A 26,359-nucleotide genomic window follows, 5' to 3' on the forward strand; every position below is an offset into this window, starting at 1 on the left:
TTATTTCATTTAAGTGACAAAAATCTTTCAAGATATGAGGTCTATGGCTGAAAATAATAATAATAATGATAATAATAATGATAATGATAATAATAATAATAAAAGAGTCCTTGGATGAAAACAATGAGAGTGATTAGATAAGATCTCTACAGTCCCTTCGGTCTAAGTTCTATAATTTTGAGAGGGGCCTATAAACACAAGTTCAGGGATGGGTAAATGGGAAAGTTGTAAAGAATACTGGACAACGAACACCTCCAACTCTCCAATAACTTATTCTAAACAAAACAAGCAGAACTGTGAACAATGTACACAGATATTCATATATATGAGTGCACACACAAATGGTTGGAATAACCAGTGATTTACAAAGGTAAAGGAGTGGTCACTTCATTAAAAAAAAAAATCACAAAACAATAACCAACGTCAGGGGGGAGGCTTGCCATAAAACAAAAACAGCAACAACAACAACAAAAAAAAACCCCACTCCTCCCCCAGTCCGGTTAACTTTTGTGAAAGCAGGCGAGTTTCTGTCACCTGCACCAAGTCTGGCTGGCTCCCTCTGTGTCTCCTCTACAGTGCGCCCTGGGGAACTGGGCAAACACAGTTAAAAAAAACAAAAAACGTTTGCAGGATACACAGGCCAAGGCAGTAAAGGCGGCGAGTATCAAGACCTGTCTTACTCCCAGCCCGGATAATAACCAGCAGCCCAGACACCTGGCCAGCACCTGGAGCGGCCCGACTGGCCAGACGGGGATGCCGAGCCAGTTCGAGGAGCAGCGCAAAGTTCAGAGGAGGGTGTGAGAGGGAAGGAGGGACTAGGCCTTGTGTACTTCTTCTGTTCCTTCTCTTTGTTTCCCGGAACTGTACTTTTTGTTGCCCCAACCTGGGCTCAGGTGGCAGGCCAGAGAACAGGAGAGCGCCCAGGCGTCGCGTCCCAGCCAGGATGGACCCCCGGGGCCCCTCTGCACGGTGCCCCGTCTCCCCGCCGCCCGCGGCCTGCGCCCGTGACCCCGTGACCCCGGAGGGCCCGCCGGGGCCGCTGACCCCCGCGCACCCGGCATCCGGACCCCCCTCGGAGGCGCAGCCGTTATTAAGGCAGGAGGCTGGAGAGGAGAAGGAGGAGGAGGAGGAGGAGGCGAACAAGGAGGAGGAGGAAGGGGAGGAGACAGGCGTTCGGGGCGCCTGGGGGACCGGCACGGCGGAGCAGCGGCGGCGGGCTTGGGGGGAGGCCGCCGACGAGGGGCCGGGCGAGGCCCAGGGCGCCGGGGCCGCGGGGTCCGGCTGCCCGGCGGGAGGCCCCGGTGGCGGCCGCGGGCGCTGGCGGCGGTTCCTCGGCTGGCTGCGGCGGCGGCCGCCCCAGTGCTGCCCCTGCGCGGCGCCCCTTCCCCGCTCCGCCGCGCACTGTTGTCATGGAGGAACCAAGATGGCGGCTCTGGCCTACAACCTGGGCAAGCGGGAGATCAACCACTACTTCAGCGTGAGGAGCGCCAAGGTGCTGGCGCTGGTGGCCGTGCTGCTGCTCGCGGCGGGCCACCTCGCCTCCCGCCGCTACCGAGGTGAGCGGCCCGGGCGCCCTCTCCCCCGCCGGGGCCCGGCCCGACCCGGCCCGGGGGAGGCGCCGACGGCGGCGGGAGGCCGCCCCCCGCGCCCGGCACACGCCCACGTCCCCCAGGCCTCGTGCCAGCCCGGCCCGCGGAAGGCGGCGCCCCCACGTGCCCCCGCTGGCCCCCCGGGGGCGGACCCCGGCGCGGGCCAGGACGGGCCGTCCTGGCCGGGGCTCGCAGTCCTCAGTTCCCCCCTGCGCCCAGGAGCCCCTCGCGCCAGGGTTCCAGGACGCGCACCCCGGGACCTGGCCTGACGGGCTGTCGCGAAGACCCCTACCGGAGCCAGGCGCTGGGAGTCGAGCCAGGCCGGGGCTCACGTGCAGGACCCTGGCCAGGAGGCCCTGGGGACCGTCCTGCCAGAGGGTCCTAACAGTGGTGGCGGTGTGGTGCGGGGTGTCACACATTTCTCTTTCCTGGAGGCAGGGCCGGGGGTCTGGCTCCTAAGTCTTTGTCTAATCCCCTCTCTGCCCTGTCACTGGAGACGGGCCCAACTGTTGGACAGCGGCATGGACTGCCTTTGTCCAAAAAGGGCCATCCTTGGCTAGAAAGATGCCCTTGACCAAGTGAGAGGAGGTGCCCTCGTGACTCACCCACTCCAGAAGGGTTTTTGGGTTGCACACTTACTTCTTAACTTTTTCTTTCATTTACTTAGTTTTACAAAGTAAAGACACGGAGACACATTTGAGAAAAAGTAGTTAGGAGTTGGCAGGAATGGTGCACGATAAAAGTAAGTTGTAAGCAGTTTGAAATCCGTGTAATGGCAGAAAAGAGATAGGACTTCCTTATTTCCAAATGAATTATCTCTCACAAATCAAAGGATATTTATTTGTCCTTGTTGATTGTTTTGTTTTGTTAGAAAAGTGCCACCAGGAGAGAGGCTGGCAGGAAGTGGGAAATAGATAATAGAATCTTTTAATATTGGCTCTTACCACCATCGAAGCCATTATCTGGACAGCTCTAGGTGACTGTGAGATTAATCCATTAAGATCCAATGTGTAATGAACAGGTGCACATTAACTCTACACACCTACTTTGGCAAAATGTACAGCACCTAGAGTGCCAGACGAGCTGTCTTCTAATTCCAGTTCTCTAAAAGTACCACCAGGGCAGTTTTTTTTGCTGCATTGTTTTGACTAACTCTTGAATACTAAAAGTATTATACTTTAGTACCATACCATATGAACATCTCACAACCTAAATATATACTAAGTGGACCAAAGAAGTTTGATTCTTGATATTCTTTTGGCCTTTCTCTTCCAGTCCCCTGCAGATGAACAGCCATATGACTTAGCTCATGGCTTTGGTTCATCTGCAGCCACAGTAATAGAAATCCAGCACTTTGATATGGAGCTGATGCATTGGTTGTGGTAATTTTGGGGGAGAAGAATTCTTTTTAATTAGTAGCAATCATTTTAGGCTAGTTTGGTGTGAGATGGCAGTGATCTAACCCGATTTTGAATATGTCAAGTTGGTAAAGATAAGTTTTACAGCTAATCTCTTGTCTCAAAAGCAAGCCTCAAGTCTCCTTCGCTTAAAAAAAATTGTGTCAATCATTTGATAGTCTTGGAATACTAATTTTTATATTTAGATTACACGTTGGATGTTATCAAGGTCTGTCATCAGCAGGGAGAATAGACTGTCAGATGGGCTTTTTATGAGTCAGTGTAGCAATCTGGAGATTATTTATGAAGCCTCCTCCAGAAGAGAGTCACCAGTTTTCCGAGGTACCTCAGTGCCTTGAGCATGAACCTACATCTGATGTGTTTGTATTTGCCCAGACTACATGTCAAGAACTTGAGCCAGAGTTGTCTTTGGGGAAATAAACTTCTTACGTGGAACATTTTAAACATCCTTGTGTTTTGAAAGCATTATACTATGATAAGTATAGTGCCCTTCACACAAAGATAATAAGCGCACAGTAGAATTGCATCATAAATGTTTAGAGTAAGAGAGAAACATAGATGGAAAGGTGGTTTTATGCTATGTATTAGGATCTCTACTGTGTGTATATGAATGTCTTCAGACTCTGTAGAGTACAATTTGAATATCTACACTTAGTATCTCCCACTTTACAAACTACAGAAATTTTTGTACACTACAGGAATTAAAGTTTGGCAAATACTGCATGCTAACACTGAGTACTTATATACCAGGCACTGTTTTACTAAGGGTTTTGGTTTTTTATTTTTTTTTTACAACCATTCAATGAGATCTATACAATTACCATGTTTCATCTGTCTCCTTTCTTAACATTTCTGTAATCAGGATGAGTCTTTAAACTTTGATTGCATGTCAAAGTTTAATTGGTAACATTTTTCCGTACTATGATAAAATAATATCTTATAATCAGTGGTCTTCAATTCAGTGAATTACAGTATTATTTACATTTTGAAGATGAGAGTAGAGAGGTTAAGTAAATTGCCTAAATTATACAACTGGTTGGTGACAGTGACAGAGCTAGGATCCAGTTGGTCAGCTTCTTACCATTGTGTTATAGTCTACCTTTCTCATCGATTATTAGATAGTGGGGGAATCTATGAAATATGAAGTTAGGAAGCATTTTCAAGGGAGAGGGACAGGGTTAAACAATTTGCAAATACTAATTCAGCTTTATGTTATCAGCCAAGACTTTTTCTATTTTTTTAAATCCAGCCAAGAAATAATTTTCTCAAAGTTCTGTGTATAAAATTTCAAAATCCAATGAAAGCCTACTTTTTGTTATCTATGTGTTTCTCCTCTATTCTTCCTAAGCTCCAAGCTCACGGTCTAAACATGGTCTTCAGTTTCAAGTCTTTCACAGATAAATTTTTTTTTTCCCTGCTTGCAGTGTCCTATCTCGATCTACCTTCTCTACATAGAATGTGAACCTTCAAGAGTGTCTTTTCATCTTTCAATCACCAGAGCATATTAGCACATAATAGGAACCCATAAATAACCCATTGGATAAATAGGTTTACAGTCCGCGTCTTCTTTGATTTTTCTCCCTATATTTGATTCTTTTATGGATTTAATGGAGTGTTTTGTTTTAATTTTAATTTTTGAAAGTACAGGGGTGGTTTTTTTGTTTTATTTTATTTTTAATTTTTTGGTGCCGGTCCTGGTACTGGTCCTAGGTGCTAGTCCAGAGCTTCTTTTGCTTCTGGCTGGCAGTGTATCATGTGAGCCACAGCTCCACTTATAGCTTTTTTGGTAGTTTATTGGAAAAGCTCTCACAAACTGAAATCTTCTGACTGAAAGCTTCAGATCTCAGCCTTGGAGTAACTAGAAATATAGACATGAGCCATCATTGCCTGATGAAAGTAGGAGTTTCTAATGATTAATTAATAGTATTTCAAGATAGTATAATAGGATGATATTTTAAAGATACTTTCTTAACTGTACTTTTTTCTAAGTTTTACCAGTTTCTTATATTCATAAATTACAATGTCCCTTAATAGTATAGTTATAGATTAAAATGATCACTTCAGTAACAAAAGGTCCTTATCTGTTACCTTAAGGATAAAAATTTCAGTTTGGTTGAATTTTAATTTGCTTAATAAAGTTAATTTCAGATGTCTTAATTTTTTCTTAAAGAAACTTGACTTTTTTCATCACTAAGTATATATAGAATGTCAGTGTTAACTATTGTTGCATGTTATGGGTAAAAAGTAAATTGAAAGCCTCAAGAATTTAAGTAATAGCCATAGATCACTTAGACTTAACCATTCCTTGACTGTTAGAACTGACCTATATGAATTTGATGTGTCACACCTACTTTGTATAAAAAGAAAAGGAAATGGTGTTTTCTAGCATAAAATTAAATAACACTTGCTGAGTTTTAGGCAAATGAAGTGTTCTATTGACCATACTGTACACTTTGTGATCTGACATTTTCATGGTGGCAGTAAGAAACTCACAGCTGTAGTAGGAAGGCGCAGCAGAAGGCACAATGTCCAGAGGTATTATGTGCCAAAGAAAAGGGAAGTTGTAATTCATTGAGAGTATCAGTTGTTTTTGTAGGTGTTGCTTTTGGGTTTCCAGTTTGTTTTTGTGTGTGTGTTTTCTTGCTTACTTTGCTTATTCCTAAATAACTTTTTATTCCTAAAAGAAAACACTAAGAGTATGGGCATTTGACCTAGTGGTGGAGTGCTTGCCTAGAATGTAAAGACCCAGGTTGGATTCCTTGGTACAACATAAATAGAAAAAGCCGGAAATGATACTGTGACTCAAGTGGTAGAGTTCTAGCCTTGAGAGAGGCCGAGGACAATGCCCCAGGACTGGAAAAATAAATAAATAAATAAATGTCATTAATAAACGTTTAAAACTATAGAGTCACAAGTCAGATGCGTATAGTGAAGAGAATGAAGAAGACAGGCAGCTAGATAATCAGTATTAAGAGAGCTCAAGTTGATAATTTTATCTTTTTAATTGATTTTTGAAAATTGAGTACCTAGCTTGATTTAATAAGGCCACTTGGTAACTTCTCATGTTGGTTGTATAAAGATACCTATCATAATTATTCTAAACAAAAATAATACCTGGGATGTTTCCTTTGTTTTTGATACACTTGCAAAGGATAATATATGCCAGCAGATACTTAAGTATATGTACATTAGAACATGGCAGATTTACCATTTTTAAAATCAGTTGTGGGGCAGATTTACCATTTTTAAAATCTAGGTTTGCAGTTTGTAATTTGATCTAACCCAAGAAAGGAAAACTTGTTTTAGAGTATAGTACTTATAGAACTTTCTTTTCTAAATCAGGTTAATTCATCTTTGTGACTAATTTCATTTTTATTTTGCTGACAAATGTAAAATAAAAGCCATTGTGGCTTTTTCACTTGTTTAGTTAGTAATTCTTTTACTTTGCTTACAATCTTTATATTAAACTATGAGCATTACAACAACTGATATATATTCTTTCATCTAACTAGAAACTTACGACAACTAAACTCATAATTTTGGACAAAAGATTGAAATTCTCTCTACTTTGTGAAGTACAATAAGAAGAGTCATCATCAACTAGTATTCACTAGCAAATTAAATTTTTTTTCCCTTCCTTGAAAGACAAGTGTCTGTAAAACACAGTGTTTGTTGAATGTTTTGGTTAATGACCCACTTCAACTCTATTTTACATTGAGATTAGATATATATATATATTCTATTATAAATATGTATTATATATGTACATAAAAATATTAGTATTATAACTGTTGCCTACTAGATGAGCTCCTGAGAAGCAAAGTAGAAATCATACTGATAAGGGAAAGAAGAATGGTGCATTGACAGAAGAATGGTGCATTGATAGCACATTTGCTGGTGGAGGAAAGATGAATTATTTTAAGATGTTGGTATGATATGTCCATCTCCATAGAATCATATTGATAACGTATGTAGATGTATAACAAATCACATAATACCAGACAGTGAAGATTGATTAAAGAATGTTTCTGTTTAGAGTTTTATTCAAAAACAAATTTAATTATCAAATAGAGAGTTGGAGCTGGGAGAAAAGGAAGGAAACACCACAAGATCAATGCTTCAGTTTTACAACTCATTTGCTTAAAATTATATGTGCTGCTAACTTATAATTGGCTTAATAGAGATGTCAAAACATGTAAAAATGAAGTAACTATGGAATTTCATTTGAGTTTTAAACATTCACTAGAATTTTTATCAGATTTTGTTGTGCTACCATTATATAAGAATGTCATTGCAGGAGTGCTGTTCTTAGGGAAATAACTCAATTGTGTGTTCCTACAGTCTTTTCTTTGCTCATCCTTGGTTATTTGTGCAGCTTATTTTGTATTTGAGAACTAGAATTTATTTTTAATGGGAAGAATTAAAAACTACTTAGAAATAGCTTATTAAAAATCTTGTAAGTAAAAAAAAGTCTGCTCAGCTGGGTGCCCGTGGCTCACGCCTGTAATCCTACTTACTCAGGAGAATGAGATCTGAGGATCACAGTTTAAAGCCAGCCTGGGAGGAAAGTCTGTGAGATTCTTATCTCCACTTACCCACCAGAAAGCAGAAGTGGTACAGTGGCTCAAGGGGTAGGGCAGGGCGGTAGCTTTGAGCTGAAGAGCTCACTGACAGGGCCCAGGCCCAGAGTTCAAGCCCTATGTCTGACCAAAGGAAAAAAAAAAGTCTGCTCAGGATACTCAGGATAGATATAGTTATAGATATCAAGTTTTATATATTATATATAAAAGTATATATTAATCTTCAAAGATTTAACCATTGGTATCCTATATTCCTTGTACATTTTTTCACTTGCAACACAGTGGCAGTATTTTCATCTTTCCTCCCTTCTCTGTTTGGAACTTATGACACTGCACCCTTATGACTTTGAGTAGTTATGCATGCGTACCTGTGTGGCCTCTTGAGTCTGTTTGTCTGCTGAAAGAATAATTGGAGTATTTTGGAGGCTAGAGATTTAGGTTTGTGGTATGGTACTTGCCTACCCTAATTGAGACCCTGGGTTGGATCCCTAGCACTGCAGAAACAAACAGAAAACTCTCCAATCCAACAGCAACCAACTTTGATTCTTACCTGTCTCTTCACTAACATTTCTTCTGTAATACTTTTCTTCTGTCATATTCCTCTTACCAGACTCATCAGCCTGAGCTGAAGAAATTGTAAAACAAAGTTAGTGCACTTATTGGCCATTAATAAATAGCTAGCATTTAAATTAAGCTTACATTTTATTATACCTTCACAGTTAATCTAGTTATCTCATTTTTCCTAATCTAGTTATCTCATTTTTCCTAATTTATATCATATTAGTTTTCTAATACCTTCAAATCACCTTTTTGTTTTGGGTCACATGTATTGAGCTAATGTATAGTATAATGGCCAAAGGTTATAGAAATACTCTACCAGTTTTACATGGAATAGAGGGATTTACTAGCTATGAATATTTCTATTTAAAATTGTTTCCAGGTATGCAAATGTTTTAACTACTGGAATAGGAAGTCACTTCCAAAGTATTTTGTGTGTGTGTGTGTGTAACTTTTTCTTTCCAACCAAAAGTAAAAGTGATAAACATATAGAAAGGCTGGTTTGAGATTGTGGTGACACCTGCAGGTGGGCAGCCCCACTCTGAAGTGGTGCTGGGTTTTAGCTCAGTGGCAAAGCAGTAGCCTAGCAAGCACAATGACCTGGATTCGATCCCCAGTCCACAGAAAAGAAAAGACACCCCCGAAACAAAAACGTGAAGGAAAAGAAATTGTCAGAGCATCAGAGGTAGTATATAGACTCTTATAGAGTAATGTATAAGCCAGTGATGGCCCTTCCCTTCTTGAGTGTTAATGTATTAATATTCATTATGCTTTTAATGAATGATTTTTATACATCCAGGAAGATACAGGGAAGTATAGAAAACTGTACTTTATCTCCAGGACCTCAAATAGGATCATGATAATACACACACACACACAAACATATCTACTCTGTGTGTGTGTGTGTGTGTGTGTATGTATGTAAATATTAATGATACCATGCTGTTTCACTGTTACAGGCAATGATTCATGTGAATACCTTCTCTCAAGTGGCAGATTTCTTGGAGAGAAAGTTTGGCAGCCTCACAGTTGTATGATGCATAAATACAAAATCAAGTAAGATTTTTGTTTTCATCCTCCTCAACCACCTAATGGGTCTTAGTTTCCTTTCCCTCCTTTCCTCCTCTTCCCTCCTATTTTCTTTTTTTGTTTGTTTTTTGGTTTGGTTTGGTTTGGTTTGGATGCTGGTACTAGACTTTGAATGCAGAGGCCTCATATGCAGCTTTTTTGCTCACAGCTGACAACTCTTATTAGTTGAGCCATACTTTCAGTTCCGGCTTTTTGCTGGTTAATTGCAAATTAGAATCTCAGATTTGTCTATTTGAGCTAGTTGAGGTCTACCAGCTTTCATTTTAGCCTCCTGAGTACCTAGGATCAAGGGTGTTAGCTACTGATACTTGATAGTACTTTTCTTTTTGGGGATACATACTACTTGATTGATTCTAAAAGAAAATTCTTGTCCTAAAGTATTAAAGAAAGGCCTTTGGTCAGGTGGCTTTATCTTTGGTAAGTGAGAACAAGGGCCAAGGCCTATCCTATGAGCAGTGGCCTATTCCACTGCAACTTGGAGGGTCAAGAATTATTTGGCAGGGCTGGGAGTTTGGCCTAGTGGTTAAAGTGCTTGCCTAGCATGCATGAAGACCCGGGTTCGATTCCTAGGTACCACATATAGAAAAAAGCCAGAAGTGGTGCTGAGGCTTAAGTGGTAGAGCTCTAGCCTTGAGAAAGTCCAAGGACAGTGCTCAGACCCTGAGCTCAAGCCCAGGACTGGCAAAAAAAAAAAAAAAAAAAAAAAGAATTATTTGGCAATAAGTATAGGACTAGTAAGTTAAACTTGGCCATCTCCTTTCTTTCTTTTTCTTGAATTTAATTTAATTGTAAGGGTGATGTCAGAAGGGTTGAAGTTATGTAAGCAAAGTTATGAGTAAATTTTTTTTTAATGTTTGCCAGTATTGGAGCTTGAACTCAGACCCTGAGCACTGTCCTTGGACTTTCTCAAGACTAGAGCTCTACCACTTGAGCCTCAGCACCACTTCTGGCTTTTTTCTATGTATGTGGTACCGAGGAATTGAACCGAGGTCTTCGTGCATGCTAGGCAAGCACTCTAACCACTAAGCCAAACTCCCTGCCCTATGAGTACATTTTTTGTTTTCTCTCACTTTTCCCGATTTCCCTTTTCCCAATCACCCCTTCCCGATCTCCCCACAAGTCGTAAAGTTCATCAACTTGTAAATCAACATGGCAAGACATATCCTTTCCCCATAAACCATATTTTGAAATGCAAATATGTTTATTTTATGCTTCTGTGTTAATTTCAGTGAAGCAAAGAACTGCCTTGTGGATAAACACATTGCATTTATTGGAGATTCCAGAATTCGTCAATTGTTTTATTCTTTTGTAAAAATAATTAATCCGCAGTTCAAAGAAGAAGGAAATAAGGTAAAATTCATTTGCTTCCTTTCTTACATGTTGTTTTAGAAGTTGAGTAGTTTTAGGATGTATGTGCTTCTCTGGATTACCACTGGGAATTGTGAAAGTTTTACTTTGACTTTTGGAAAAACAGAAAAGAAGGGTGGTTTGTTGTAATGGAGAATATTAGAAAAGGAAGTGGAGATGATGGTATTGTCAAGCTTTTAATTAACATTAAAATTTTCAGGAATAATAACTTCTTGCCATGGAAAAATTTATAAAAATTCCTTGAGACAACAAAGGAAAAATATCTCTGTCCTCTTTTAATATCTTGGCACATTTTCTTTTAGTCTCCTTTTTAAAAACACATACTTGTAATCTTTACCACATGTAATGTTATATCTGGCTTTGTCCTGAACCACTTATCATAATTTGCCATATTATTATACAATCATCTTAAGTATCTTCTTAATGGTAGCCTATTATTGAGTGCATATATATCATTTTATGTAATCTTCCCTTAAAATTTTAGATTTTAGTATTTTAAAATTTTTTGGTGCTATAAAAGAAGAGATTGTACTCATTTTTTGTGCAAAAATGTTACTTTTTAAATTTTTGTATAGAATTTCTACAAATACTGAGTTTAAGATAAAGATATTAAAATGTTAAAATGTTATAATTAATTATCTTGTTGGTTTGTTTCAATATATGTATATATATGCATATATATTGAAACAATCTAGCAAGATACTTAATATATTAATGTATATATGTATGTGTATATTTATATATATATATATTTTTTTTTTTTTGCTAGCCCTGGGGCTTGAACTCAGGACCTGTCCTTGAGTTTTGTCAAGACTAGTGCTCTACCACTTGAGCCATAGCACCACTTCTAGCTTTTTCTGTGTATATGGTACCTGGGAATTGGACCCAGGACTTTGTGCAAGCACTGTCCCACAAGGCCATGCTCTCAGCCCAATTTATATTCTTAATTAGCAATATATATTGACATCTACTGTGTTAGCAATATATGCTGCCACTTTGCTGGTTTTGGGTGATCAGCCTATAAAGAAAACTAACTATACCTTTCTGTTGTTTTCTAGAATGTTTCACACTTGTAAAATGTATTTTTCCTTGTAACAAATCCTGATAAAACTGATAAGAAATGTTTTTCTGTATTTTAGCCATCATCTTCTACTACCTGTCTTCAAACAGCTTATGATTGGAAGTAGGGGACTGAAAGGGGCAAAAAATGAAATAAAAGGTAGAGTTGTAGGAAGAGTAGCTTATGAATTTAGAATAAAAATTTGCCTATATGTATTAACTTGGCCTTTGGTAAGCAGCTGAGAAATGAAGAGCTTCATGGCTATGTAGCATTTCACATAGTGAAGGTAATCCTTAGTGACTCTTCCTCTTAAGGGCAATGAAAAAACAAGTAAAGCCAGCTATTCATAGATTTTTGTAAGTGTAAATGGATTTCACATTAGTGTTTATGTACACAGAAGTTAATGAAAATATTTCAACCTTTGTTTTAAAAATATAACTAGCTTCTTATTGCCCACTTCTACTTCTCTCTGTTCAGAGTTACTAATTTTGAAACTATTTCTGTTCTTTGTTTAATTTTAATTTAAAATTTTAATTCATTTTTAATTTTATTGTTGGGATAATGTATAGAGTGATTAAAGTTACATTCATCAGGTAGTGAATGCTTTACTTCTCCCATACTTATATCCCTTCTCATGTTTTTGTCCCTGTTTCCCTACTCCCATCCTCTCCCAATCATCTTGTTTCCCTCCCTTCCCTTCCCTATTTCAAATAAACAAATATATATGTATATATATACACAATATACAAGGTATTAATGTCAGATACAGTAACAACATGAGATTAATTTTTTTTGTGGGTGATGAGAATTGAACTCTGGGGCTGGGGTCTATCCCTAAGCTCTTCAGCTCAAGGCTAGTGCCCTACCCCTTCCCATTTTCTAGTAGTTAATTGGAGCTAAAATTCTTACGGTCTTTTTTTGAAATTATAATGGATAGAAGGTGCATTACTTCACACACATTGATACCCCTTCCCATGTTTTTGTCCCATTTCCTTCTCCCTACCCCCAACCTCATCTTGTTTTCCCCTCTTCCTTATCCTCTTTCAAATAAACATATATATCAGATAACAAGGTAAGGTATTGTAACAATATGAGAATAACCAAAACAGATGAGAAATAACATAGTACATTAAGAACTTAGTGCCTGGGCTGGTTTTGAACTGCCATCCTCAGATCTCAGCTAAAGGCTGAGCCACTGCATCCTGCTTTTGTTTTTGTTTTAACAGTATATACCACATATCTGTCCAGGTTTTGTCTTTGAACCATATATATTATATATGTTAAAATCACATGTAAACAGGTAGAGTTATTAATATTCCATCTAGTTTTTTTCCTTTCTTTCAGATGGAATAAAATGGTAATAGATGTTTGGTGCATAAAGACAAATTAAAAAAAACAGCTTAAGGAAAACATATATGTTCATTACATATGCACACATATACAAACTTGCATGTGTTTTCTTCTTTATTATGGCAGCATGAAAACATTCCTTTTGAAGATAAGATTGCATCAGTTAAAGTGGTAAGTTCATATTCTAATAAGATAAATGTGATAATATTGATAGTTATTCATAAATAAGTTTATATTTTATTTACTTCTTTATATATACTAAGTAATTTTCAATATGGTCTTGAGAACAGATACAGACAGCAAGACAGTAGCATATATGTTTATGAAAGTAGTTTTATGTAGTAAAGTAGAACATTAGATTAAACCTTTATCCAAGAGAAAGTAATCTTTTGTAGTAATTTGAAATCCATTGTTCTAAGATTATTGTTTATAAAAGAATATGAAAATTTGTGGAATTTCTAGTTGTAATGAGAATTTACTAGTTATCGGGACAGAAATGTTCTTGGGCCAAGAAGTGTGGCCTAGTGGTAGGGTGTTTGCCTACCGTGCACAAAGTCCTAGATTCAATTCCTTGGTACCACATGAACAGAAAAAAGCCAGAAGTGGGACAAGTAGTAGAGAACTAGTCTTGATAAAGCTCAAGGACCATGCCTAGGCCCTCAGATCAAGTCCCAGAACTGGTACCAAAAAATAAAAATGAAAAAATAAGAAATGTTCTTGTCTAATGTTCTTGTTAAATCTCATGGAGGTTTCAGGCATCATAGTTACATACCTGCGAATCTGAGTGAGATAAGGATAGCAGGGAACAAGAGTCCTGTTCCAAAGGAATATACACAGCAGAACATCATTTGTTTTTTGTTTTGTTTTTGTTTTTAATGTTCAAATAGTCTTTTAACTTATATTCTTTTTTTTTGTAATTAATAGAGGCTACATCCCTGCCAGCATCTGTTATTAGATTTCTTGATTATGGCCATTCTAACTGAAGTGAGGTGGAATCTCAGAGTTGTTTTGATTTGCATTTCTTTTATGGCCAGAGATGTGGAGCATTTCTTCATGTGTCTAGAGGCCATTCTTGTGTTTTTTCTTCAGAGAAGTCTCTCTTTAAGCCTGTGGCCCATCTTTTCTTTTCTTTTCTTACCTTTTCTTTTCTCTTTTCCAGTCATGGAGCTTGAACTCAGGGCCTCAGCACTGTTCTTGGACTTTTTCTCAAGGCTAGAGCTCTACCACTTGAGCCACAACACAACTTCCAGCTTTTTGCTATGTATGTGGTACCGAGGAATCGAACCCCCATGTTCATGCATGTTAGAGAAGCACTCTACCACTAGGCCAAACTCCTGGCTACTTTGGCCCATCTTTTAATGGGAGTTTGTTTCTTTGAAGATTAGTTTTGGAGTGATTCAGTTTCTTTAGCTCTTGATATATTTTAGAGATGAGCCCTTTATCTTTTGGTTAGTGAAGATCTTCTCCTACTCTGTGGGCTTTCTATTTAACTTGCTAGCTATGTCCTTTGCCATACTTCTGTCTGCAGTTTATTGCAGTCTTATTTGTCCAAACTTTCTTTAATTTTTTGTGTTTCTGGGTCTTTATTAGGAAAGTTTTGACCTGTGCCAAGAAGACCTAGTGTAATTCCTATTCCTTCTTGTAAAGTTTTCAGTGTATCTGCTTTTAACCTCGAGGTCTTTGATCCATTTGGAGTTAATCCTGATGCAGGGTGGCATAGAAGGATTCACCTTTATTTTTCTGCAGGTGCTTAACCAGTTCTGCCAGCATCACTGTTGAAGAGGCTGTCTTTCTTCCATTCTATTTTTTTTGCTCCCTTATCAAAGATTAGGTGTCCATAGGTCTGTGGGCTGATTTCTGGGTCTTCAGTTCTATTCCATTAGTCCTCAGGCCTATTCTTGTTCTAGTACCAAGCTGTTTTGGTTACAATAGCTCTGTAATAAAGTCTAAAGTTTGGTATTGCTATTCCTCCTGTGCTGTTCTTTTTGCCAACGATTGTTTATGCTATACGGTGTCTTTTATTATTCTATATGAAATTTTAATTGCTTCTTCTATGACATGGCTATTGCCTTGAATATGCAAATAGCCCTTGGCAGGATTGCCATTTTCATGATGTTAATTCTTCCAATCCAGGAGCATGGGAGGTTCTTCCATTTCTTCAGTTCTGCTTTAATTTCCTTTTTCAGGTTTTTAAAGTTTTCATCATAAAGGTCCTTTACATTCTTAGTTAAGTTAATTCCTAGGTACGTTATTTTCTTTGAGGCTATTGCAAAAGCAGTTGCTTTCCTGATTGCTGCCTCAATGCTCTCGTTGTTGGCATAAAGGAAGGAGATTGCTTTTTGAGGGTTAATTTTATACCTTGCTACCTTGCCAAAGGTAGCAAGTTGCTCAAGCAACTGAGTGGAGACTATAGGGTTCTTTAAATACAGAATCATGTCATCTGCAAAAAGGAAAGGAACATTGTTTTTTTAACTGAGGCTCAGTGCTAAAATGGGTTAGCTGAGTTCAGTGGGAGAGACCACAAGCATTCCCTATGTGCCAGACTCCCAAGACAGGAACTCATGTAGCATTTCAGGGGCTGAGTGAGGACAGAGGGCACACACTCACATTCTCTGTCTTTTGAACAAATGAAAGCATTTTTGGATTTTATTCTGAGCATTCATAAAAGGGATATGAAAGGTAAGCTTTATATTTTTTAAAAAATATTCAGGCTAAATATGGAGAGTAGATGAGGTGAAAGTGAACATAGGAGCTACTATGAGTTATCTCAAATTGAGATCAGAGATGATTATGTATTTTGTAAAAGTCTTAATATTTGCTTTGAATGGTAGAAATAAGAATATCATTTATTTTTTTTTTCTACCATTTCTCTTTCAGGATTTTCTGTGGCATCCAGAAGTTAATGGTTCTATGAAACAGTGTATCAAAGTGTGGACTGAGGTCTGTATTTGTAAACATAGATCTGTTTTTGAGGAACCAAAATTTCAAAAGCTTGTGAGCAAGCATTGTTTTTTTGTCTTTACTTGGGGATTCTGCTCTACACTTGCCTTCTTTAGAACAGCTAAGCTTTTCTAGCACTTCACTGATAGGGTGTTTGACCCCGCATCTCTATGTCAGGGAGACTACGTTCACACTAGACTTCCCAGATGTGAAATTGTCTGTTCCTGCTCTACCTCAGCAATTCAAACCCGAAGTAATCCAGCTAGGTGTAGTGGAACATGTCTGTAATCTAAGCACTTGAAAGGCTGAAGCAAGCAAATGAGAGCTTTTGAATGATCATGTAAGCTATCTATTTCATCAACCTGCTTTTTTCCCCTACTTTTAACTATTTCAGGGTTTATTTCCTAAAAATAAGGACATTGATTTATGTCATTTTTAGGGCATTTGAGAGATTTTCAAAACTTTAAATGGGAGAATAACAGTTGGTAGAGTAGTGTGAAGGAATTTAGCTAAACTGTGAGGAAACTGGCAATTTAGATTTAATTATGTAAGTGAATGGAAGTCATTAAGTCAGAGCTACTTTGGTAGACTGGGTAAGTCTTGGCATGGATTAAAGTGATTTTGAAGTTATTTGAATGGAAGAAATTGAATAGATAGAAAAGTTAGAGATTAAAGAGATTTCATTACTGAGAAAATTCTGAGAAGTGGAAGTAGAAAGGGGTTGGAAGAAAATCAGAGAGGAAAAACTGTAACATCACATACCAGGGAATGAGGGAAATTTAAAAGGTAAGTAATAGGAGTTTCACTTTGAGATAAGGTGAAATTAAACTGAGGGCTTGTCAATTCAAAGTTCATTAGTAGCCTGTAACAAATTGTTTAAATGGTTAGTGAAGTTCAACTTAAATTGAGGCATGAATGTGAGAAATTATCAGACTGAGGACCCAGTGCTTTTTAAAGTAATCTGTTGGCTAAGAGTAGAGGGGAAGGCTCATAAGATTGTCTCATTGCCTGTTATCTTCTGCTTGGGAGGTGGACATGGAGAGGATCATTCTTCAGGTCCAGCCAAAGCAAAACCTTATTGAGAACTCAGCTACTGGAAGGTATAAGTATAGGACTATGGTCTGAGGCCAGTTCTGAACAACAGAAAAATGTAAAGCAAAAGAGGGCTGGGTGCTTGGCTCAAGTGGTAGAGTGCTTTCAAAGCAGAGTAGAGGCCCTGAGTGTTTGAATTCAGGTTCTAGTTCTGCCATAAATAAATAAATGGTAGAAAGATTTTTTTTTTTTAGAATAAAGATGATTTACCATGTTAAAAGAAAGGAGAGTAGAGAAGCAGTACAAGATTGATTTTGTCAGTCAGAGGGGATTAATTCAGGCTCAACATTTCAGAAGTAAAAAGGGAATCTGGATGGGAGAAGGGGACTCATTTCTTTACTTCCCTGTGAAAAGAATGTGGAGGCGAAGTTGTGAAAGAAGAGGTAGGAAGATAGGGCATTTACCCATTTTCTCTTTGATGTTGAAAATTAAGACTTTATGCAGTTACAACCTTGGTAAGGAAGATGAAGAGGAAAGGGAGCCATTTTGGATGAGGGCAATGGAAAGCAGGTCTTTTATACTGGAAAGTAAAGCATGAGTAAAGTTTTGCATGATACTGAGCATGTATTATCTTTATAATGAAATGTAGCAGTTGTTTTGAGCATTTTATATAGTTTTGTCTGTGTGTGTGTGTGTCCTGGGGCTTGAACTCCGTCTGGATGCTGTCCCTGAGCTCTTCAGCTCAAGGGTACCACCCTACCCTTGAGCCAAGCCCACTTTCTGTTTTCTAGAGGTTAATTGGAGATAAGAGTGTCAGGTCCTTTTGTACCCAGGCTGGCTTTGAACCTTGATCCTCAGATCTCAGCCTCTTAAGTAGTTAGGATTACAGGCATAAACCACCGTGCCCAGTTTTTGTATAGTTTTAAAATAAAATTTCTTGCTTATTTGTTTCTTATCAACATTAATGTGTTATCATATCTTTGATGGTATAGGAAGTTCAGTGACCTCAGAAGTTAGACAAGTGAAGTTCCAAGTGTTCCTGTTATAATATCAGTAGTTCTCCAAGAGTGTTTTTTGTTTGTTTGTTTTTTATTGGTTGTGGGGCTTGGATTCTGGGCCTGGGCACTGTTCCTGAGCTCTTCAGTTTTAGGCTATCACTCTACCCCTTGAGCCACAGCACTACTTCCTAATATCAGTAGTTCTGAAGGTGTTTTATGGTATACATTCATCATCTTCCTTAATAACTTATGAGGGGTAAGAATCTATATTTAAATCGCTTAAGAGAAAAAAATTAGTAAACTACTAATTATTATATTATACATGTATATAATATACATGTATTATAATATACATGTATATACTGTTAAACTAACAATATACACTATATTATAAATAATACAATTTATAGTTAGTATTCCCTTTTATTCTGCTTCTGATCTTTGATAATTATCAGTTTCAGTTTAGTTAGCTTTCCCCAAAGATTTTCTTTCCTTAGGGAGCTGATCTTATGTTTTATTTAACACACTTTATACTCTATAGGCATCCATGAGTACCTCTTAATTGACTGACATAATACACTATAGCTTTATTCAAAGCAGTTTTCTCACAGTTCAGAATACTGTTGCCTTGTTAAAACTCTATATTTTTTCCTTAAGAACAGCAAAAGAGTAACCATGTATGCATTATGCTATATTGTATAGCCATGTAGCTCTGTCATTGGATTTTAGACATCCAATGTCTAAATTCTTATTATAACCAGAACCCAATAGGGTCTAGCAACTTACGATGCACTTTGAAGAAGCAGAGCTTGTATTTTAAGTGAGAAGTAAAGGGTGTAATTGGTGTTCTACACATTTATAAAGGTTTCTTCCTATAGGGTTCTGTTGCAAAGCCTCATGTGATTGTAGCAGGAGCAGCCACAGTAAGTGCTCTTTTTGTTCTGACCTAATAATCAGAATTACTAAGGACATGTAAGAAAGAAAGAAAAGGTAATTAATGTAAAATGGAATAGTTGGCTATGTTTGTATTTTAATTCCTCTTTAAATCAGTCAGACTGGGGAATTTTGATAAAAGATTTGAATGAACTTAGTAAATGTGTTAAATCTCGATTATTCTATCTAGAATTACTCTTGAATGATGTAAATTGAAAGTCACATTTTATAAGTTTCTTTGTACTGCCTCCATATACTTAATGAAATAATTTGAACAAATATTATTTAATATTAACAAAAATAAGAAAATAATAATCATACTATAATAGGTAAATTAGATACTTGGAGACCTATGTGATAACTGCTGAATTCATGCCTAATTTTTACTTGTTAGTGGTCCATCAAGATTCACAATGGTAGCAGTGAAGCGCTTTCTCAGTATAAAATGAACATTACCTCCATAGCCCCGCTTTTGGAAACACTGGCCAAGACCAGTGACGTTTATTGGGTCTTACAAGGTAAGACATAAGAAGTGTCATTTTGTATACATCTTAAGGCATGTTTTTCATTATCTCAGTTTCAGGAGACAGAATTAGCTGCTTTATGAGAACAAATTTTGAAGTCAGATTTGTAATATTAAAAGAAACCAGATTTTGCTCTTAAACTTTTAAGAGCAGACCACTTTTAGGAGCAGACTAATAAATAAGTAAAAAATGAATTTTAAAAGTCTCTAAGGAGGGCCGCGAGTTTGGCCTAGTGGTAGAGTGCTTGCCTAGCATGCACGAAGACCGGGGTTTGATTCCTTGGTACCACATACATAGCAAAAAGTTGGAAGTGGTGCTGAGGCTCTAGTGGTAGAGCTCTAGCCTTGAGAAAGCCCAAGGACAGTGCTCAGGCCCTGAGCTCAAGCCCAGGTCTGGCCAAAAAAAAAAAAAAAAAGTCTTCAAAAGGGAAATCCTAAAGGCAAATAACATTTTTACTTATGATTCTTATATTTATTGTGGTTGGAAAAATACAGGATTATTGATGTTCATATTAGAATCACTAAAAATAATAATCTTTTGAATTCACTGTGCATTTAAATTAACATCAGTCAGTTTATACTTAGTAATGAAATCTTCAAGAGAAAGTAGGCATTAGGTCAACTCAGTTCAGGGATTTTTCAATTTCCATTTCTTAATTCTTAACACAATATAAGACGCCTTGGATGTTTGAGCAATTCAAGTCTTATTTCCAAGTTGGATGTCAAGGTGCAAGAAACAAGAAAGTATACTACCTATTCCTCAATTCCTGTTTTATTCACAGAGTTACTGTTAACCTTTTTTTTTTTTACTAAAATAAGAAAAAGTGTATTTGTATTACTTGTAATAAGTGATAGGCCTCGATCCTCAGTATTACGTCTGAATTGTAAGAACAAAGTTTACAGAATTAATTGGTAGCAGGAGAAAAAAAGATTGGCTGTTATTCGTTGTTTGTCTTCCATAATCCACTTTTAACTTCTTGTTTTCAGTATCCAGAATTTAAAACTCTTAATCTTTATGTTGGAACATGAAAATGGTTTTCCTGCTATATATGTAAAGGAGAGATAAAATTTTCTTAAATTTGAGGAAGGTGTTGGTTGATTTGAATGTAAGCAAGAAAACTCCATTGTAAACCTTGGCAAGCTTTATGCAAAAAGTTAATATTTAGGTTCTTGATATCTGGACTTTATGAACAAAATATGGAATGTAGATCAACTAGCTTGCATGATTTAGTTTCTACCAATAAAGGTTTTTAAAACTTGCTTTAAAAAAATGTGCCTTATCAGGCCAGGAGTTTGGCCTGGTGGTAGAGTGCTTGCCTAGCATGCACGAAGACCCAGGTTCGATTCCTCGGTATCACATACATAGAAAAAAGCCAGAAGTGATGCTGAGGCTCAAGTGGTAAAGCTCTAGCCTTGAGAAAGTCCAAGGACAGTGGTCAGACCCTGAGCTTAAGCCCAGGACTGGCAAAAAAAAAAAAAATGTGCCTTATCAACACGTTGGAAATTAACTTGACAACTTGGCTGGGCAGGGGAAGTAGGAGGAGGGAGCAGTGTTTGAGAAGAGATGCTCTCCCTACTTTATGTATGTAACTGTAACCCCTCTGTACATCACCCTGACAATAATATCAAATAAGAAAAAGACCAAGAACTATCTTCTTAGGTCTTTCTGGGATGCTAAAAAAAATAAATGTTTCATATACAGATCCTGTTTATGAAGATCTATTAAGTGAAAATAGGAAAATGATCACAAATGAGAAGATAGATGCCTACAATGAAGCTGCAGTCAGTATTTTGAACAGTAGCACCAAAAATTCTAAGTCAAATGTTAAGATGTTCAGTGTTTCCAAATTAATTGCTCAAGAAACAATTATGGAATCTTTGGATGGTTTACATCTTCCTGAATCAAGCAGAGAGACGGTAAGAATATCTGTCAGTAGATGGAGACTATGGTTTTTATTGGTTATAGACTAACATGATTATAAATAGTATATTTTAAATTGTAGTCTAATCATTGTTACTCTAGCTAAATATGTGTCTAAAAATAGTTTTGCTTTTTAATTATCTAATTGACCAGATAAGAAGTGAGAGTTTAGTATATTTAAAAGTAAAAGCTATGGAAGGGAGAACAATTAAACTTTGTTTATTGAGTGTTAATCATGTTTATTGAGTGTTAATCACTTTTAATACATCTTCTCTTGCATAAAATCTGTAAGTTCCAGCAGAGTGTGGTGGCTTATACCTATAATCCTAGCAATCCTCAAGAGGCTAACATCAGGTGAAGCCTAGGCAATGAGCAAAGCCTGAATATGACAAAGCAAAAAGTCTACATGTTTCTTACTCATTTGGAAAAAATACTGCTTTATCCTTACCTTAAACCTTATGCCTACAAAATTAAACTTCAGAAAAAAGCACATATTTTAATACATAAATTTTTTTATTTTCTTATAGTTGTTATACTTAAGTATTATTCAAGATACAGAGTACATATTGAATTCCGTTCATGTTGACTAAGGGGGATTTACTTATATTAAGTGTGAAAGAATTTGCAAGTCACCACTTTCACACATAGTAGAATGGATAGTTCCTTTTTTTCTTTTCCTCTTAGAAATCAATGGTTCTTAACCTTTTATGAATCTCTTGTGAACCTTTGAATATCTGATTTAAAACCAGAGGTTCTATTCCTCTTCAGAAAAATGTACAAATACTGTTAGGTAAGAATTAAGAAGTTTGCTATAGCAATTATAAATTTAATATATATATATATTACATCTAAAAACTGGAGTACTATAGTCTGATATCTTCTGTTTCAAATTCTGCTAATTCAGACTCTGGTTTTTGATTCTGTCAGTGTTTATTTTGTTCCAGTCTTGGAGTTTAAACTCAAAGTGATATCCTGGAGCTTTTTTGCTTAACACTGGTGATCTGCCACTTGTGCCACAGCTTACTTCCAGCACTCTTTTTTAGGGTGGTTAGTTATATATAAGAATCTCATGGATTTCCTGCCCTGGCTGGCTTTGAATCACTCTTCTTAGATCTCTTTCTCCTGAGTAGCTTAGATTACAGGTGTGAGCCACCAGTCAATATTTTTATTTAACCATAGGTTACCATTTATTTGTTGCCATGAAATCCATGGGGTTTTGTGTGGCATTTTTTTCCATTTGTGGTTATTTTTATTTCTTTGAAGAATGGAACCATAGAGTACATTCCAAATAGTAAGGAGCAATATTATTTCCTGTAAATGTTTCCTGGGTCACATTATAAACAATTTCTTATTATGAATCATAACCAGAAGTTTGAAGCACACTGAACTAGCTATTATAGATTGAAGGAATACTATTATGTGTTCATGAGTGCTTAAAATATGGTTGCAAAAGTGTTAAAAACTCAAAAATATTCACAGGAGAAAATCGAATGTGAAATATATCACTGACAAGATAATAACCAAATAACTTGATTTGTTCACAGAGTGCCATGATTCTTATGAATGTGTATTGCAATAAGATTTTGAAGCCTGTAGATGGTTCCTGTTGTCAACCTCAGCCTCCTCTTACTCTCATACAGAAGCTAGCTGCTTGTTTTTTCATGTTATCTATTACTGGATATTTGATTTTTTACATTATTCATCGTAATGTTCATCGGAAGAACAAGCCTTGTACTGATTTGGAAAGTGGAGAGGAAAAGAAAAATATTATTAATACTCCTGTGTCTCCATTAGAAATACTTTTACAGTCTTTTTGCAAACTCGGCCTAATTATGGCTTATTTCTATATGTGCGACCGTGCAAATCTGTTTATGAAGGAAAACAAATTTTATACTCATTCATCTTTCTTTATTCCCATTATATATATCTTGGTATTGGGAATATTTTACAATGAAAATACAAAAGAGGTAAGAATTAATTTTATTTTAGCTTATATTATCAGTCTGATCTCATTATAAAAATCTAAGCTAATATCATTTACTATGCTAATGTGTATACAGATGGGGGTTAAGGAGTTTCACTTATTGATTTTTTTTTTTAGTTTAAAAATTGTCCCTAAATAGTTGTAAAGGGTTTTAATCTTGATCAATGTCACACCCTATCATCCTCCCACCATTAACTATTGCTTTTCAAAATAATTTAGAGGAAATTCAGAGAGTTAAGTGAAAGGCTGTTAAAAAAATTGGAAAGTATGGCCTGTGGAAGACAAAGTTGTGACTTAGTATTATATTGCCTATTTAGAGATGAAGAAAGTGAAAATACTTCTTATGTTATACTCATCTTCATATGCTAGACACTATTCAGTATCTCATGTATATACAAATATATATATATAGTTAGATATATACAATTCCTATATACACAAACATATTTTTTGGTATATTATATGAATATATAGTTATATTAGTCAATACTTATATACCCAAACATGTTATATTTATTAGTCAGGCAAATCTGTCCCCCAAAACCAGAATTTAAATAATGGTGTCATGAGTACTAATGATATTCTGAATTTATTAATTCAAAGTTTTTCAGACTATTAGTGTAACTTTTTTATAAGGTGTGACTTAAGTTCTATTGTCAAAATTAATTTTCAGTTGAAGATGATTAATCTGTTCTTCATCTCCAATAAAAGCATACTGGGAAAATATAATAGAGTCTTATTCTCTCAATAAAGTATTAGAACTGTAAAATATTTTTTAACTCTGAAATTCTAAAAGTTTGTTTTCAGATAACATTTTTAGATCTATAAATACATCTGTCATGGTTTAAATGTCATTTTCACATAAAACTATAAACATCAACTGAGTTCTTCAAAACTGTAGTTTATTTTCAAATTATACTTAAAATAGCTTAATTGCATGTTTTAGCATAAAATAAGAGTCTTAACTCCTCTCCCCACCAATATTCTTCTTAGAGAAGCATTAATTTCAATATATTATAAGAATACATAATATATATAATCCAAAGCATTACTTCTTGGTGAATATTTAAACAGATTTTGGTTCCTTTATGCAGACTAAAGTATTAAATAGAGAACAAACAGATGAATGGAAAGGTTGGATGCAACTTGTGATTTTAATTTATCATATCTCTGGAGCAAGTACAGTAAGTAATCTGAATTTGAGTTCAGATGATGCAAGTCATTTTACTGTTTAAGGGATTTTTTTGGGGGGGGTGGTTTCTGTTATGTTCTTTGTTATTTAGAGAGCCTTCTGATTTCCCACCCAACCATTTTATCTTTTTGTTCTTCTCCTGACTTTGTGAATCTATAATTTTAAAAGCAAATGAATTTTGCTCAAGAAGATAAAGGAACAATTCACTTGTATTAGCTTACTTTAATGCTGGCATAACAGAAGTCACTGAAGGACTACTTATTTGGTGCCATATCCCTAAGCATTTCTTCTTGCATCAGTGGAAGACCTTAATGATCTATGTATCTGGAGGAAACCCTTTCTTCCTAATCTGTGTCTCCCTTGGTTATGGCAGGTTTAGAAGAAAATTTATTCATTCTTAATTGTAAAATTTTTCTGTAGTGCATGAAAAAGGTTTTGTAGCTGAATCAACAACTTTTCAACTAGGCTTTTACAGTGAAGATTCAAAGTGAGTGATGAAAACTTTTTTTTAGAAAAAATTTATATTAGAAACTTATTTGTAATTTGGGATTTTCAAACTGTTTTATTCCTTTGTTTGTGAATATAAAACACATGCCCATGACTTCATACACAGTATTTGAGCCAGTGCTAAACTGACATAAGAGAGAAGTGATCAGAAAAGAATGTTTTCAAAATTACATAACAGGGGCCGGGAGTTTGGCCTAGTGGTTAAAGTGCTTGCCTAGCATGCATGAAGACCCGGGTTCGATTCCTCGGTACCACATATAGAAAAAAGCCAGAAGTGGTGCTGAGGCTCAAGTGGTAGAGCTCTAGCCTTGAGAAAGTCCAAAGACAATGCTCAGGCCCTGAGCTCAAGCCCAGGACTGGCCAAAAAAAAAAAAAATTATATAACAGCATAGCATTAAGAAGGCAAATAATTCATTACTGTTTTTGTTCACATATGTAAAAACTGAAAAACAGCATTATATTTTGTTGTCTCTTATTTTCAAAAGTTGGTGATTTTTTTTTTTTGCCAGTCCTGGGCTTGAGCTCAGGGCCTGAGCACTGTCATTGGACTTTCTCAAGGCTAGAGCTCTACCACTTGAGCCTCAGCACCACTTCTGGCTTTTTTCTATGTATGTGGTACCGAGGAATCGAACCCGGGTCTTCATGCATGCTAGGCAAGCACTTTAACCACTAGGCCAAACTCCCGGCCCCAAGTTGTTGATTTTATAGATAGTTTGAAGGTTAGATGGCAATGGAATGATGTGTACTTTGTACTGGAATTACATGTCTATAATATGTATACTGTAGTAACAGTAATTTCCTGTGAATGCTGAAGCTGTGAATTTGAGATAGAACTAAGGAATTTGAGTAGTTATTGTTGAGCTAAGACAGTAAAAGATATCGGAAGCAAGGAGAGATGGAGATGACACAACTTAGTTTATACGGCTACCTTAGAATTTATAGCATGAATTTTAATTCTCTAAAAAGTAACAAGAGATGAATGTTGAATCAGAAAAATACTGCTGACATATGAATAAAGATTGAGTTAATTTGGGGGGAAAATGTGTTTTGTTTTATGAAAATGCCATGCAGAGACATAATTAATTGCTGACATATTACAGGGTGATATTTCTATTAAAATATAGAAAGAATTCATGGAAGATTAAGTTTCTCAAGTCAGTGATTTCAGATAGAATTTAGATCATAAAAAGCTGAAGACAATTTGGCATTCTATTATAATCACTTACAAACCTAATATTCTAATGCATCTTCTTAGATTACCTCCCAATTCATTCTAATTTACAAAAAAAATAATAACCTTCTCTGGAAGGACATACT

General features: G+C 36.6%; 1 protein-coding gene across 4 annotated transcripts in view; it reads left to right on the forward strand.

Annotated features, from left to right (window-relative positions):
* Positions 1-1,168: 1,168 nt before the first annotated feature.
* The window catches only part of Casd1 (CAS1 domain sialic acid O acetyltransferase 1), a 42,904-nt gene continuing 17,713 nt past the window's right edge, over positions 1,169-26,359 (forward strand). The window contains exons 1-10 of one of the 4 annotated variants that reach the window (XM_090333124.1): positions 1,169-1,556; positions 9,105-9,201; positions 10,464-10,584; positions 13,139-13,183; positions 15,890-15,952; positions 18,861-18,905; positions 19,310-19,433; positions 21,141-21,355; positions 22,904-23,326; positions 24,438-24,527. In XM_090333124.1, coding sequence (XP_090189250.1) covers positions 1,424-1,556; positions 9,105-9,201; positions 10,464-10,584; positions 13,139-13,183; positions 15,890-15,952; positions 18,861-18,905; positions 19,310-19,433; positions 21,141-21,355; positions 22,904-23,326; positions 24,438-24,527 — 1,356 coding nt within the window. In that variant the 5' untranslated portion in view covers positions 1,169-1,423. Of the gene's footprint in view, positions 1,557-9,104; positions 9,202-10,463; positions 10,585-11,801; positions 11,822-13,138; positions 13,184-15,889; positions 15,953-18,860; positions 18,906-19,309; positions 19,434-21,140; positions 21,356-22,903; positions 23,327-24,437; positions 24,528-26,359 lie in introns of those variants that run through there. The other 3 variants (XM_090333123.1, XM_090333125.1, XM_090333126.1) reach the window with 3 other exon arrangements.

The sequence above is a fragment of the Megascapheus bottae genome, chromosome 5 (genome assembly GCF_031878675.1).
Source record: "Megascapheus bottae isolate mThoBot1 chromosome 5, mThoBot2.hap1, whole genome shotgun sequence".
Taxonomy (NCBI): domain Eukaryota; kingdom Metazoa; phylum Chordata; class Mammalia; order Rodentia; family Geomyidae; genus Megascapheus; species Megascapheus bottae.